Source organism: Equus caballus, chromosome 20 (genome assembly GCF_041296265.1).
Source record: "Equus caballus isolate H_3958 breed thoroughbred chromosome 20, TB-T2T, whole genome shotgun sequence".
In the NCBI taxonomy this organism is placed as follows: domain Eukaryota; kingdom Metazoa; phylum Chordata; class Mammalia; order Perissodactyla; family Equidae; genus Equus; species Equus caballus.
In genome coordinates, this window is record NC_091703.1 from 12,887,848 (window position 1) to 12,905,153 (window position 17,306).

At 38.8% G+C, this 17,306-nt stretch overlaps 1 protein-coding gene across 3 annotated transcripts in view; it reads left to right on the top strand.

Moving 5' to 3' along the window:
• TMEM170B (transmembrane protein 170B) overlaps positions 1-17,306 on the top strand; it is a 70,172-nt gene that overhangs the window by 4,928 nt on the left and 47,938 nt on the right. For all 3 annotated transcript variants that reach the window (XM_023624460.2, XM_070244090.1, XM_070244091.1), the window contains exon 2: positions 16,636-16,806. In XM_023624460.2, coding sequence (XP_023480228.1) covers positions 16,636-16,806 — 171 coding nt within the window. The remainder of the gene's footprint in view (positions 1-16,635; positions 16,807-17,306) is intronic.

Genomic DNA, 17,306 nt, shown 5'->3' on the forward strand with positions numbered 1-17,306 from the left:
GGAGGCTGGGAATTCACACTGGAATGGAGGTCGGACATCTATCTGTGTATGTATATGTATGTACTTACTTGTTTTTACAGTAGACATACACACTGTTATAGTTCCTTTTCAGACTTTACAATTACCAAGCCACTTTAGTGTTAATACTGATTGTCAGTAGAAAAAGAGAAAGGGGGAAAAAGTTGGTATCTGCTGTATCTATTTGGAGTTGTTCACACTTCATACTGATGGAGCCAGCACCTTTCCTTCGGAAGTGCTCCCAAACGGGCACGCTTCTCTCCGTGTTACCCTGTATTCTAGATTCCCATAGGTTTAGTTCCTCTTCCTAAATACTCTATTATGGGAGGGGGCTTTGTGTAGATAAGGTTGTTTCAAGTATCCACTTACGGATGTTTGTATTTGTAAATGTAGCGCTAAAGACAATGTGCTACTTTTCAGTATTTGTGCTGGACCCCAGAATTTACTCTTTGTGAAATATATGTTAAAAATCGCTTACTCTTTTGTGGTAAAGAGCCAATTAATAAGTGCTGGTGTGATTTCTACTATGTAGGAGTTTGCTTTTTGGAAGACTTATCTATGTCTTACTGAGAATGAAGCTACTGTAATTTTTTTAAAAGAATTGTCATCTTCAGGTTTTTAGTTTCTTAATTCCCATCTCATTATCTTTGAATTATATGTCCGTATCTTCTGGCAATACCAAGTCCAGGGTCCAGATGACATTTCTTAAACCTAAATGTTTGGATGTCTTGGGACTGTGTAAGCTGTGATTTTGACTCTTTAATAGTTAAGTGTCAGAATATAAATTTATTTCTGCTTTGTTTAGTGATTGAAAGGAAGGACCATAAAAGTGAGATAATCCATGAAGAGGAGTCAGAATAACTAGGTGTATTTTTCTGGTAGAAATGAAGTCTAAATAGAACAGGAGGGGAGGAGGAATTGGAACCAGGGAAGGAAATTGGAATTAAGAATGGTCAGATATAAGAAGAGAGCCTGGAGACTGTAGCAGGATGAATTTGCCGCGGTATCAAATGAGTAAGTCTGATAATGGCTGTACCTACTGAACACTCAGTGCATGTCAGGTGTTGTGCAAAGCATTGTGCATGCATCTCACTTCCGATAACTGAAGTGACCATAGTAACTTATTGTTTTATTAAATGTATATGATTAAATCAGGTATGATAGGCTAATTATGTATTTTGAATGACTAAGTATTTTAGCAATAAAAATTAATCACAGAATGAGCAGTGGCAGTAGCAACACATTTGAAAGAGCTCTCATTAGCCTATCAAATTCCAGTGACCTTAGCTAAGTAGATTAAGCTTTGAAGGAAAAAGAGATTTTTCACCAAAATTCATGGAAATGCGAAGAACCAAACTTTTACGTGGATTCAGTTGCTTGTGTTCTTAATAATATAAATCTTGGAATATAATCTAGGAGTATGTTAATGCTTATTGTAGGAGGATTTGGAAAAATAGTTTTGAGAGATGTAGATGGCTAGGTCACTTAACGTTGGCTTATTAACATAGGTATTATTGCCCTTCATTTGTTATGCTATGTGAGTATTTGAACGTAAATCAGGTTTCTAAGTTTACTTCATAATCCTGACGTGGCTTGTATAGACGTACCTCGGAAATATTGCAAGTTTGGTTCCAGACCACCATAATAAAGTGAATATAGCCATAAAGCAAATCATACGGATTTTTGGTTTCTCAGTGCATATAAAGTTTATGGTTACACTATACTGTAGTCTTTTAAATATGCAATAGCATTATGTCTAAAAAAACAACGTACATACATGAAAGCAAAAATATTTTATTGTTAAAAAACGCTGACCGTCATCTGAGCTTCTGCGAGTCATAATCTTTTTGCTGATGGAGGGTCTTGCTTCAGTGTTGATGGCTGCTGACCGATCAGGGTGGTGGTTGCTGAAGGTTGAGGCGGCTGTGGCAGTTTCTTAAAATAAGACTATAATGAAGTTTGCCGCCTCAATTGACTCTTTCTTTCACAGGTGGTTTCTCTGTAGCATGCAATGCTATTCAGTAGCATTTTACCCACAGTAGAACTTCTTTCAAAATTGGAGTCAGTCCTCTCACACCCTGCTGCTGCTTTCTCAACGAAGTTTATGTAATGTCCTAAGTCCTTAGTTGTCATTTCAACAATCTTCATAGCATCTTCCTCAGGAGCAGTTTCCGTCTCAAGAAAGCATTTTCTTTGTTCATCCGTAAGAAGCACCACCTCATCCATTAAAGTTTGATCGTGAGATGGCGGCAGATCAGCCACATCTCCAGGCTCCACCTCTAATTCTAGTTCTCTTGCTGTCTCCACCACATCTCTTGTACTTCCTCCCCTGAAATCTTGAACCCCTCAAAGTCATCCGTGAGGGTTTGAATTAACTTCTTCCAAACTCCTGTTAATGTTGCTATTTTGACCTCTTCCCATGAATCACGAATGTTCTTAATGGCATCTAGAATGGTGAATCCGTTCCAGAGGATGTTCAGTTGACTTTGCCCAGATCCATCAGAGGAATCACTATCTATGACAGCTATGGCCTTAGGAAATGTATTTCTTAAATAGTAAGACTTGAAAGTCAAAGTGACTCCTTGATCCATGGCTTGCAGAATGGATGCTGCGTTAGCAGGCATGAAAACAACGTTAATTTTGTCATATGTCTCCATCAGAGCTCTTGGGTGACCAGGTGAATTGTCAGTGAGCAGTAAGATTTTGAAAGGAATCTTTTTCTGAGCCATAGGTCTCAACAGTGGGTTTAAAATACTCAGTAAACCATGTTGTATACAGATGATGTGCTGCTATCGGGCTTTGTTGTTCCATTTATAGAGCACAGGCAGAGTAGATTTAGCATAATTCTTAAGGGCCCTAGGATTTTCAGAATGGTAAGTGAGCAATGGCTTCAGCTTAAAGTGACCAGCTGTATTAGCCCTTAATAAGAGAGTCAGCCTGACCTTTGAAGCTTTGAAACCAGGCATTGAGTTCTCTTCTGTAGCTATGAGTGTCCTAGATGGCATCTTCTTCTAATGTAAGTAGTGTAGACGCCCTCATTAATGATCTTAGCTAGATCTTCTGGAGAACTTGCTGCAGCTTCTCCGTGAGCACTTGCTGCTTCACCTTGCACTTTTATGTTATGGAGACGGCTTCTCTCCTTAAACCTCATGAACTGACCTCTGCTAACTTCCGACTTTTCTTCTGCAGCTTCCTCACCTCTCTCAGCCTTCGTAGAATTGATGAGGGTTAGGGCCTTGCTCTGGATTCGGCTTTGGCTTAAGGGAATGTTGTGGCTGGTTTGCTCTTCTATCCAGACCACTAAAGCTTTCTCCCTATCACTGATAAGGCTGTTTTGATTTCTTATTCTTGTGTTCACTGGAGTAGGACTTTTAATTTCATTCAAGAACTTTTCCTTTGCATTCACAGCTTGACTAACTGCTTGGCACAAGAGGCCTAGCCCTCAGCCTGTCTTGGCTTTCAACATGTCTTTCTCGTAAGCCTTATTATTTCTAGCTTTTAATTTAAAGTGAAACATGCAACTCTTCCTTTCATTTGAACACGTTGAGGCCATTGTTGGGTTATTAATTGGCCTAATTTCAATATTGTTGTGTCTCAGGGAATAGGGAGTCCGGAGGAGAGGGAGGGAGACGAGGGAATGGCTGGTTGTGGAACAGTCAGAACACACATTTATTTATGATTGTCTGCCGGTCTTATATCGGCATGGTCTGTGGTGCCCCAAACAGTTAGAATAGTAACATCAAAGATCAGTGATTACAGATCACCATTACAGATATAATAGTAAGGAAAACGTTTGAAATATTGTGAGAATTACCAAAATGTGACACAGAGACATGAAGTGAGCAAATGCTGCTGGAAAAATGGTGCCGATAGACTTGCTTAATGCAGGGTTGCCACAAACCTTTGATTTGTAAAAAATGCACTGTCTGCGAAATGCAACAAGATGAGGTATGCCTGTAAATAATTTTTACACTAAAAACATTCATATCCAGGATTTCACTACTAAGGAAAGAGAGTGATACATTTCATTTTTTAGAAATTTTACTTTTAGTAGTTAACAATGTTTAACATGTTCTAAGAACATTACATGTATTATTTATTTGAGCTCATGAGAATTCCATGAGGTAGGGACCATTAACAACTCCATTTTTAGAAGTGAAGAAACAGGCATAGACAATATCTTGCCCCTGCTTACAGAGCATGTAAAGCAGGACTTGAAAAATGATCAGTCGGTCCAGTTCAGCAAACATTTGAGTAACTACAGTGGACGTGGTGCTGTCCAACATACAGAGATGACGCATGACAACTGCTTTCAAGAAGCTATGTTCTAGTGAGTATGAGCTTACTGAGTAACAAATTACCCCCAAATTTAGCAGCTTAAGACACGTTTTCTCACACAGTCTCAGATGGTCAGGACTCTGAGAATGGTTTTGCTGGTTCTAGCTCAGGGTCTTGCAGTGTCGACAGTTGGGCTGTCAGCCAGGACTGCAGTTTCTGCAGACTTGACTGGTGCTGGAGGGTGGGCTGGCTTCCAAGTACATTTGTGTGACACTTGGTAGGAGGTGTGAGTCCCCTCGTGTGGGCCTCTCCCTGGGGCTGCTCACAGCGTGGCTTTCCCCATAGCGAGTGGTCAGAGAGAGAGAAACTAAACCAGAAGCCACAGAGTCTTTTTTTTTTTAATTTTTAAAAATTTTTTCCTTTTTCTCCCCAAAGCCCCCCGGTACATAGTTGTATATTCTTCGTTGTGGGTCCTTCTAGTTGTGGCATGTGGGATGCCGCCTCAGCGTGGTTTGATGAGCAGTGCCATGTCCGCACCCAGGATTCAAACCAACGAAACACTGGGCCACCTGCAGCGGAGCGCGCGAACTTAACCACTCGGCCACGGGGCCAGCCCCCACAGAGTCTTTTATAATCTAATCTTGGACATGATATGCCATCACTTCTGCTATACTCTATTGGTCACACAGACCAACTCTGGTACGTTGTTGGAGGGGACTGTACTAGGGTATGAATACCAAGCGGGGATCATTGGGGGCCTCCGAGAGGCTGGCTCCCACAGCCTAAAAGGTAGGTATGGGGAGAAGGGAATGAGGCCCTTAAAGGGAAGACTGGAGGCAACATAGTGGATGTGGGATGAAGTATCTGTAAGAGAAACAGGTGACTAGAAAAAGCAAAAGCCATCTTGTTACATAGAATTAAACTAAAAAGTGGTGTCCAGCATTTTCAGATCTTGTTGGATATTTCTTGATCATGAGTCACGTGCCAATCTCTGTGGTAAACACTGATACACAAAGATGAAGCTGTTAGCCGTTGTCCATAAGGAGCTCATGGTCTCAGAATGCTAACTAACCTTCAGATTAAGTGTACTTTTGTGGCTTGTTGAGTTCAGGGAGAACCAGGTAATGGGATTTGGAAGACAGCAGAAGAGGTAGAGAGTGGAGAAAGAACCTGTTTAGGGGGTGATAGAGAGGAGAGGTGAGGTGCTTATGGGATGGTCCAGGAACACTACCAGGACTCGATTAAGTTTACAAGTGTTACTCTGCTCTTGAATATCTGTCTATCTGAGATGTTTTCATCAGTAATGTGAAAGTGGATTTTCGTTATGAAGTTCTAGCCCCTCCCACCCTTCACCATGACTTCTTTTAAACTGACATAGTTTCTAAACCTTGCTACATGTCAGAATCACCTGGGGCTGGTTAAGGATACAGATCCAGGGCTCCAGTCCATGTCCGTGGAATTAGGCTCTTTGAAAACAGAGCCTAGGAAGGTACATTTTTAACCAGCTCATCAGATGATTTTGTTATTGAGAGCTCAAAGATTGGGAACTTCTGATTTTAAAAAATTGAGGTTTATGTGATTAATTTGTAGCTATGTTATGATATATAATGCAAGTTAATATGGAATTTTTAGTGTAGCTAAAGATTTATTCAAATTTCAATATAAATGACTCGTTTATTTCCAAGAAGATGCTATAACCCAGTTCTTTTAACATTAGGGGATCATATTAGAATTTATCTTTTAAAAATATTTTTTATTTATGTGACCTCTTAGCGATAGAGAATAATTCCTATTAATGATAGCATTTTGAAAAATCTAGATAGTTATATTAAATCTGAAGTATAGGGAAAAATTAAACATTAACAATGTTGTAAGTATATACTTATATAACGAGCAGTTATTGGCATTTTTTTCTCCAGGATAATTTGGGTTCTGCTAGATTTCTCTATGCAAATAACAAGTCTAAAGAAGCAATAGGATCCTTGAATTTATGAGTTTTATCCTTGAATACTACTAATTAGCTTTTGTACTTTTTTTTTTTTAAAGATTTTATTATTTCCTTTTTCTCCCCAAAGCCCCCCAGTACATAGTTGTATATTCTTCGTTGTGGGTTCTTCTAGTTGTGGCATGTGGGACGCTGCCTCAGCGTGGTTTGATGAGCAGTGCCATGTCCGCGCCCAGGATCTGAACCAACGAAACACTGGGCCGCCTGCAGCGGAGTGCGCGAACCTAACCACTCGGCCACGGGGCCAGCCCCTAGCTTTTGTACTTTTGACAGACCACATATTTCACAGGCCTCAGTTTCCTTATCTGAAATACAGTAGAATGCCAACAATTTTCATATTGATGTTAAGGGAAAGCTGATCTAGAAATTTTAGCAAGTTAAGAAAAAAATTTAGAGATTTTAATATGAGTTAAGAAAAACATTTACCTATTTGCATATAAACTTATTTCTTTACGCTTTAAAATTAAGGAACTTTCCTTTTTCAGTGGGGCTGCTTCAGGATATTTGATATGCTAATTTGTAGGGTGAGGTTTAGGACCTAGAAAATATTTGTTCTCCAAGCACCAGGTAATGGCTCTTTGAATTGGGTTTTCTTAAAACTTGGTTTAGCAAACTCTGGATTCAGTATCTGAAGAACTCTTCCAGTTCTGAAATTATCTGTTTTTATTGCTGTCCCAGCACGGCATAACTGCTTCCTGAGGATTATTTTCAGTGATACCGAAGGTGTGACTGTGCTGACTGCGCTTGTTCGTGGCGTGATAAGTTCTCCTGGTTGTATTTTTATTCGCTGGTCTGTCTTGTCATTGGTCTCTTAGATTTAATTTAGGAATTTGTTATGTTGGGAGTTTCATTATAAGTTATGCTCATTGATGTAAAAGTTTCATTTTTTAGTATGTAGTGTAAATATTCCTTGGAAATATTATATCATGAGATTATAAAACATCTCATCACTCACTGGGAAGATTTTTTAGGTCAGTGACTGATTCAGACAAACGTGTTGTTACTAACTGACTTTTTTTGGTATGATATATAATAGAAGATGCTTGAGGGCATACAAGTAGTAACAGTTGAAACTATTGTATAATGTTCTGTTATAATTTCACAATAGATTCAGATTTTGACATTTAATCCTATACTTTCATAACTGAATAACTAATCAATTATGAGGAAGAACAAATGGAATGGCATCTTTTAGGAAGATGGTGTTATGGCTTAAATGTAGAGCAATTTTTGAATTATTTTAAATAGCCTTAACATGATTTCTTTAAAACAAATGATATTCTGATTGTTTGAAATTAGAAACCTGTTTTCTAAGAATTTTCTTTTACTATTCAATAATGAGTACTGTAATTTTCAATTTGAAATTATGTAATTAGCTAGTAAAAGGGTAATTTATTTTAAGTGGGTAATAAACAGTATTGCCATAAACATTAAGAGAAGCAAGATATTAAAGCAGCTCTTGAAAGTGTCACAGTTAAATGTAAAAACTAGTGTTTTTGCCCTTTTAAGAAGCAGAAGCAGACAACTCTTAAATATCTACAATAGCTTTAATTTCTCTTGTGTTAAATGAGGCTTCAAGTGGACAAATACAGCAACTTATCTTTAAACCTGGTTAAAATGTTAGAGTGATTAAAAATAAGAAAAAATGTCTTTCATGTTTACCTTTATTTTAACCTCCCTTGTTGCTGCTCATTTCTTTTTGGAGAGTTGTTTCCGTCTAGTATCACATTCCTTCTGTCTCAAGAGCTTCCTTTAATATGTCTTGTAGCACAGGTCTGCTGGCACTTAATTCTCCTAGCTTTTTTCTTTCTGAAAAAAGTTTTCATTTCATGTTTAGTTTTAAAAGATACTTCTCCTGAATATAGATTTCTAGCTTTACAGTTGTTTTCCCTTTCACACTTTTAAAAATGTCGTCTTCTGGTTTGATAGTTTCTGATGAGAAGTTTGCTGTACTTTTTTATCTTTGTTCCTCTGTATGTGATATGTCTTTTTTCCCCATCAGTATTTTCTCTTTATCTTTGATTTTCAGTCATTTCACTATGATGTATCTAGGTATGTGTGTGTGTGTGGTTTATTTTGGTTTTATTGTTTTTTTCTCCTTTTGGGAGGTCTTCATCTTGTTTGAGATGCTCTGAGAGCCTTGGTGTGTGGTTTGACATCTTTAATTATTTTTAGAAGTTTTTCAGCCACTTTCTCTTCAAAATATTGCTCTTGGATGGTTTCTCTTTTTCCTCCTGCCTACATTCTCCTTTTTTTCACCTCCTTTTTCTCTTATACTTCGGTTCGAATAATAATCTCTATTGGCCCATCTTTAAGTTTACCAATTCTTTGCTTAACTGCATCAGGTCTAGTGGTGAATTTCATTAAAGGAATTCTTCATCTCTGATATCATGCTTTTTTTGTTAGTGGTTTTTTAAAAAAAATTTCCATTTGACTCTTTCTTGGAGTTTCCATCTCGCTGCTAAATTCCTCATCTGTTAATGTAAGTTGTCCACCTTTTCCGAGAGAGGCTTTAACATGTTAATTGTAGTTATTTTTCTTGCTGTTAGGCTCATGGTGGGCGCGGGGGGATTTCTCTGCTGTCCTGGTCCAGTTATAGTCTCAGGCGAGCTCTGTGTGCTGGGGTCTCAGGTTGGGGGCTGTCAGCTTTCTTGCCCTTCTGATCCATGGTGGCCACGCTCCCCCTGGTATCTGTGATTGGTCTTGGGCAGGAGTTGCCTGTTCTTCCCTCAGATTGGTCTTGGGCAGGAGTTGCCTGTTCTTCCCTCAGCGGTAACTGACTCTGCTTAGAACAGGATCCTGGGTCCTGGGTGGTTTTCTGCCCCTCCATCAGGGTAGAGGGTGTTTTCTTCTACTCTTCCCTAAGCTGGAGCTGCAGTGGGTCTTTGCGTGTCCCTGAGGGTGACAGGATTTGCTGCCCTCCCCCATTGGCTTAAGGCTTTTGCTTTGAATAGCAGAAGGGTTCCATGAAGCAGGCAAGGTTGTCTTTGTTTCCCCTAACAGCCGCTGATCACCTCCTAGAGCCCTACACACATCACCAGTGGTGGCTCTCCAGTCTCCCGCCTAGGACCCATCTTTCTAGGGAGCACCCAGTAGAGACCTGTGGAAAAGAGCTTGTGAGTGAGTGTGCACTTTCCTTGCATCCGTTACTTCAGGCTGATATGTTAACCCATCCTTGGCCTTTAACAGTCTGTTAAAAGTCTAGCTGATTTGTCCTTACCTATTTGTCTAGTGCCCACTTCTTGTTCCTGGGCTTTGCCACAGGTGACACAGTTTGTATGCCCCGTCTCTCCTTGCAGGGGCTTGTCCCTCTTTGGAATTCAGGTTACTTTGTTGTCTTGCAACTTCATCTGACTGATGGGCTAAAGAAAAGTTATGATTTTGTAATTTATCTTTTTCTCGTGTTAAAGTGAGAGTGACATTCTTTACAGGTTTCTAGATCCTAAATTCTGGTTAAAATTTAAATCTAATAGCAGCACTGTTTTAGTATTCATAGATTTAAAAATTGACAAAATAAGTCATGCATTTAGGAAAAAGATTGGAGACACTACAAATTTGAGATTTACTGCTTTTTAAAGCATGGCCTATCTTGGTCTAAATGTAGGTAATCTTCACATTTTTCTGCTTGACATTTTCCTGCTTTTAGTTTCTTTACTCCTTGCTTCTCACCAACATTTAAATGGTATTACAGATGTACTAAACATATTTCCCCATGCTTCTAAGCCTGGTGGCGTTGTCCTCTCTTCCGTTGTCCATAGCGGAAATCTGGGAGGCCACACGTCACGTCTCTGTCCCCTTATCCAGGCCATCAGCAAGTCCTAAATATTTCTCAGATTTTTTTTTCAATCCTAAGGCCAGCGCCTAAGTCCAAGCCTTGATTTCTCATTGGACTTTTGAAATATTCTGATAGTCTCTCATCTCTTTCCACTCCTACTTTCCTGATTGTTTCTGATTGTATCACTTCCTTACTTAAAGTCTTTCATTGGCTCCCCATAACCTTCAGTCTTCACTATAAAGTCCACTTCTTTAGGGTCTATAGCAGACCACACGCCACCCCCCCCGACCCCTGTGCTACTCTGGCTCCAGCACACTTCTGTAATCTACATCCTCATCTCTCCATATTTGTTGGCTTTAGCTAAACCAGAGTTTTTGCAATGTCATATTCTTCACTGTACGTAATTCTGTGATTTGAGCATTGTGTCTTAGACCAGTTGTTTCTTATTTTTAGCTGTGCATGAGGATCACCTGGGTAACTTTAAAAACTGATGCCCAGTGAAATCAGAATTTCTGGGCGTGGTATTTCTTTTAGGCTCTGCCAAGTAACGCTAACATATAGCCACGGCTGAGAACCATTGGCTTAGAGTGCCCCGCTCTCCATTCCTCACCCTCATTCCATCTCTAATATGTTTATCCTTTGGTTCCATCAAATTCAGGTGTTGCAATAAATTCTCTTAGGATCTTTCTTGACATTCCTTCCCCACAGCATCAGCTGCATACTGTGCTCTGAAGAACCTGAGGTATTAGAATATATGCCATTGCAATATCACTACTGAAACACCCCAAAAGACAGCTCTTGATAAATATGTGAAAGTACCGTGACTTTAGTTTTCAGTGGGGTGTGGGACAACCCAACCCCTGGGACGTATGTCAAAATCATCTAGACCAGGAGTCAGCAGCTTTTTCCGTAAAGGCCCAGTACTCAACATAGTCAGCATATAGTAACTGCAGTCAATATTTCTGGCTTTGCAGGTCATATGGTCCCGGTCACAACTACTCAACTATGCCATTGTAGTGTGGAAGTAGCTGTAGACAATATGAATGGGCACATCTATGTTCCAGTCAGACTTATGGACACTAAAATTTGAATTTTGTGTAGTTTTTACGCATCATGAAATACTGTTCTTTTGATTTTTTTTAACCAATTCAAAATGTAAAAACCAGTTTTAGCTCACAGACTACAGAAACAGGTGGTGGGTTAGATATGGCTCCTAAGCTATACTTTGCCAACCCTTGATCTAGGGGACTTTTTCAAATTATGGATATACCATCTCCCTGAGAGGCTAGTAAACCCCCTATGGGGGACATAGACCCAAACTGAGAAGTCACTGATGTTGGAAACTAAGCAGAGCAAGTTCCCCACCTTAGATTTGCTGGAGTGAAAAGAAGTTTAAGATATTGAGATAACCTAATTTGAACATAGATTATTTAAACATATAATGTGAACCATTCAATAAAGAAGGCAGACAATTATGAACAGCCCCAAAACATAGTCTTACTGGTCTGATATTTTCAGCTTGAGGCTTGGAGGACGTTGAATACATAGTGAGGGTTCAGTATCTATTTGCGAATGATTTTATTAAAAGGATTAGATACTCTATAGAGGATCAAAAAACATATTTAGTGCTTGTCTAATGAGGTAGGTTTCCTTGTTTTTATGACTTTTGGATTTTTTAATAAATACCCCTCATGTAACTTTAGCCTGCAGTAGTGATTTTTGTCTCTATTGCGTGTTATGATTATTTGGTAGAATTGATGAAAATACAGTTGTTTGGGTCCCACCTGCAGAGGTTGTTTTAGTTGCTTTATGGATAATTCTTGTGAGCAGCCTGGGTTGAGAACCATTGGCTTTGATGAATTACAGAATAAAAAACTACTTTTTAAAGACAGTATATTTGCAGTAAACATTTTTAAAAAATATTTTAGGCTAGTTGTTAAAAAACAAACAGTAAAGAATATATAAAATAATATCACACACCTCCTATCATATCTTTAAAAGATAGCCATTGTTAAGTCTTCTGTTTGTTTATGCATTTTCTGTACATATATAAACATATAATTTTTTTAAACAAATAGGATAAAACAATATGTGCCATTCTTTGACTTGTTTTTGCTCAGTTAATATCTTCTAGACATCTAGAAAAATTCAACCTTCATAAATAGTTTTGTGCAAGGGTTAAAAGCAAAAGCACAGAAGATGATTTTTGAGTGGCTTGGCAACCAGGGCTGATGAGAGAGACCGACTGAGAGTGGGGCTATTTCTAGTATTGTTTGGAGGCTGGAACAAATCACAGCTCTCCTGCCTCTTATCCCACTAAAAGGTAAACAAAACACTGCAAAAATCCAGGCAAAACCCGGATAAGATGAAGATTACAGGCAGCCTTGAAGAGGGAAAGAGAATGAACGGGCTTTAGGAGATGTGCCCAGAAGAAAGGGTCTCTCCTCCCCGTGAAGGACTGGGATTGCATGGAGGGCATGTTTCAAAGTTTCTGTTCTGTGCATTGTATTTTTAAAATTGTGTTTGGTATTTTGCACTAGCCAAGTCTGCCTCTGACTTCCTCCATTCATTGTTTCTTAATTGCTAAGCTTGGATTAGCTTGGATTTCTTTCCATGGGTAAAAGGAAAAAACTGTGGGCCTCTGGGTGGTCATGTTAGTTGTACGGCCTAGAGAGTTTAAGAAAAGGTGATGATGTTCCCTTCTGTCCTCTTGGTACCTGTTTTTTCTCTAGGGCTCTTGGGCATCTGTTCTTGCTCTTCTATTAGGATGCTGCCATTCTCTTCACCTGGACCGAGCCGGTAGGTTTCCTGTGTTTGCCAATAGTCAGTAGGACCTCAGACAGACTTGTTTGTCCAGAGTAAGTCAAGATCTTCAGCGGTCCTGTTCACCAACAGGGTTGTGTTGATCCATCAGGTAATTCAAAATGATAGTAATAACATGAAACCTAAATTAATTGTAGATGTTCTCAGCAGAGTTCAGTTTTTCCCATGATAAGCAGGATGATTTAAGAAAAGAAAAAGAAACATAAAAGTAAATTTGAGTTTAGGTGGTTTCTTTGTGCTCAGTCTGCTTGAGGGATAATTCTGGACTGGTCATTAGAAGACCGTTTGAGATTCTATTTTAGTTGCATAATTCTTTCATATCTTGGATTTTTATAAAACATTAAACTTAAAATTTAGTTTTCCAGTTTATTAGATAAATTTATTGTCGAGGTCAATACCTATGCAGACAGTAGGCAAACAATGTTACATAATGTCAAATAACCCTTCATTCATAATGTTAAATGTAGTCAAGAAATTTTTCACGCTTCTTGCATTACATGAGCAAGAAGGAAGAGTACTTTTCGGGGTAGATCTGATAAGCTGTCAGAAGTGGGCTTGGACACAAGGCATATCATGGACTTCTCTTATCAGGAGGATGTGTTTGTGGCAGGGCTTTTCCCCACCCCAGAGCTCCCTTCATGAGCATGCCCCCCCGTATGTTACTACTCCATTATACTCTCACTGTTAGGTTCACTTTGGAAAAGTCTATCTTTCAAAATATAAATATCTTCTGAGCAAATTAGGCCTTTTTTTCTTTCATTCGTTTGTTATAAATTGAAGCCCTTTGTTTGGGAGTGACAGCAGGAAAGCACTGTTTCCCTGAAAGCAGGAAGAGAAAAACCTCTGAAAGGCGAGCTTTGTCTCTCTTTCCTACATCGCCAGCATCTGTCTCTTATGCTGGTGAGAAGCATGCATGGGACTTGAACACACATTGGAAAATATATCAGATGTGTCTTCCTTGACATGATTTCAGATTATCTGATTCCATTCTAAGTGTCAATTCTTAAGAATTTGGCAGAGTGAAACTGGTTTTTTAAAAAAATCTGTTTTCTGCGTTTCCTCACTTCCTTTTTTTTAAATGAAACTTTTTATTTTAAGATAATTGTAGATTCACATGTGGTTGTAAGAAGTAATGCAGAGATCCCGTGTGCCCTTTGCCCAGTTTACCCAATGGGAACATCTTAAAAAGCCACAGTATAATCTCAAAACCAGGATATTGACATTGGTACAATGCGCCAAGCTTATTCAGATTTTACTGGGATTGTATACTTGTATTCATTCGTGTGTGTGTATTTAGTTCTATACAATTTTATCACTTGTATATGTATCCAGCACCACAATCAAAATATAGAATAGTTCCGTTGCCACAAAGGTCTTAGTGTTATCCTTTTATAACCACACCTTCCTTCCTTTCTTAAGAGAGTTTTTTTGTTTTGGCTTTTAAATACCTAGACATTAATTATATTTTAAATTTATATCTATCCTTTTAAAACATTACATTTATTTTTTTTAAATGTCATAACCTAAGATTTACCACCTTAACCAATTTTTTACTTGTACAGTTCACTAGTCTTAAGTATATTCACATTGTTTTGCAACTGATCTCCACATCTTTTTCCTCTTGCAAAATTGAAACTCTGTCCCCATTAAACAACGACTACCCATTTCCCTCTCCCCCAGGCCCCTGGCAACCACCATTTCTGTTTCTATGAATTTGATTGCTCTGGGTACCTCCTATAAGTGGAATCATGCAATATTTGTCCTTTTGCGACTGGCTTATTTCACTTAGTATAATGGCCTCAAGGTTCACCCATGTGATAACGTGACAAGGTTTCCTTCCTTTTTAAAGCTGGATAATATTCCACTGTATGTATATACCATATTTTGTTTATTCATTCATCAGTTGATGGACACTTGAGTTGCTTCCACCTCTTGGCTGCTGGGAATACTGCTATGAACATGGGTGTGCAAATATCTCTTTGTGATCCTGCTTTTAATTCTTGTGGATATATACCCAGCAGTGGAATAGCTGGGTCGTATGGTAATTCTTTTTGTAATTTTTTGAGGAGCTGCCACACTGTTTTCCATAGCAGCTGCTCTATTTTACATTCCCATCATCAGTATATATCTGTACTTTAATGATGTTTTGTAACTGTTTTAATTCATCCGTTTTTGTTCTGTTTATTTCATGACTATTTTATTGATCTTTCCTTTACACTCGATGGAAAGTGAATATTAGCACAAATAGCAGGTGAGATATTTTCTTTTATAGAAGTTTTGCATACCAAGGATGATCCTGAAGGTGACATCTAAATGTTTTGGAGTTAATTCCTTCAGCTATAAGTAGTAGAAACCTTACTTGAACTAGTTTAAATAAAAAGAGGGATTTTATTTACGAAGAAACTGGGGTGTTACATTGAATCTAAGGGTAGTAATGTGTCAGGGCCTTAGGAATCACTGGAATAAGGAACTCGATTGTCTCTTGCCTTTGATGGATCTGTTTTCTTTCATCCTCTATCATGGCTTTCATCCCAGGATGATGAAATGGCTGTTCACAAATCCTGAGCCTTTCAGCTTCAGCTACCCAAAGACTGAGGTGCTCGCTTGATTCCAATCCAGAATTCCCAGGGGAGGGAACGACTGGCCCAGCTTGGATCAATTACCTGTCCTGATGGGCCTCACCACAAGCATGGTCGGGGAGATGGAGTCAGTGCAAGGACTGGCAGTATCTCCCAGAGCTGTATGGGTTGACTGGGAGGCAGCAGGTAGCCAGGCAGATGGGGAATGAATGCTGGAAAGATAGAAAGGAAAGGTGTTCTTGTCAACTGTCTGTAAACTAAACTTTAATGAACAGTGATTGAGGATACGTTGAAGGAAGAATGATGGAGCTTGAAAAGTTCTGGGTGAGGACTATAAAGATGACCTGAGGCAAAGAACTAAAAAAAAAAATTGTAACTGATTCTTTAGTGTATGAAGTTGAGAGCCAAGAGGGGAATTCACTGAAGTTCTTTTTGTTTTGAAGATTGGCCCCTGAGCTAACATCTTTTGCCAATCCTCCTCTTTTTTTTTTTCTCCCCAAAGCCCCAGTGCATAACTGTATATCTTAGTTGTACGTCATTCCAGTTCTTCTATGTGGGGTGCTGCCACAGCATGGCTTGATGAGTGGTGTGTAGGTCTGCACCCAGGGTCTGAACCGGTGAACCCCAGGCTGCTAAAGCAGAGTGTATGAACTTAACCACTTGGCCGTGGGCCTGGCCCCAGCCTGAAATTCTTAAAATCATAAAAGATAAAATCATTGACTGATTTCTGGAGTGATTTGAATTAAGGGGTAGTTTTTAAAAATGTCTTAACTGTCATTTAGTGTAGAAAATAGGAAGTTATATATCAAATAGCTGTTAGTTAACTTATATAATTTATTCCAAGAGGTTTGCAATATATTAGGGGTTTATTAGACTATTTGGTGGATTATAGCTCTATGATGGGAACATTTAGAAAATTAGAAATTAGAGTATAGCCTTAACCTTCTGAAGCCATGGAATTATTTTCTCCATCAAGTATTAGTGATGATGATAATGATTAAAATTTCTTTAGTACTACTGTGTGTCAGGTACTACACCAGCATTTTTATATCTATCTCGCTTAGCCTCCCCCAAACCCTAGATGCTCGCTGTTTGTTAAACTGCACTTTCTGAGGTGTTTTTCAGCGAAATTATTAATGCTTTGCTTTTCCTTTCAGAGATGTGGTACTGGATCTTTCTGTGGGCTCTCTTCTCCTCGCTGTTTGTCCATGGTGCTGCTGGAGTGCTGATGTTTGTCATGCTGCAGAGGCACCGGCAGGGCAGAGTGATCTCTGTCGTCGCAGTCAGCATCGGATTTCTGGCTTCTGTAACTGGAGCGATGATTACTAGTAAGTTGATTTTGTTTTGTTTAAGGACATCATTTTATATGCACTTCTGATTTGGTAACATTGTTCTTATTGCACATGTAACCTTAGTGTAACCTTTCCTGTAGAGTGTTTTTCTGCACTAATCACACTTCACCTAGAAGGTGAAGGTGAGTTCATTTATTCATTAACAGTTTCTGTGCTTCTCTCTGAAGGCTCATCACTCAAGGTTTTGTGGGAAATGGAAAAAACTTGTAAAAATTGGCAAGGGGCAAGGAAATTCATGGGAAAATTTATCTTATAGTGGATGTAGTTTCTGCTTTTTAAAGGAGCTCACTATCTAGAAAGGGAGAGAGATAGGCACACAAATATGACAGCGATAATTGTCATTAAAAAATGAAATTATAGCCCTCAGGTCCTCTATGTCATCTGCCTGTGACTACAAAATAAAATTACACTTCCGTCTTATACACAAATTATTATGAAAGAAGGTAAATTATTATTAATAGAAGTAGAAATAAAGT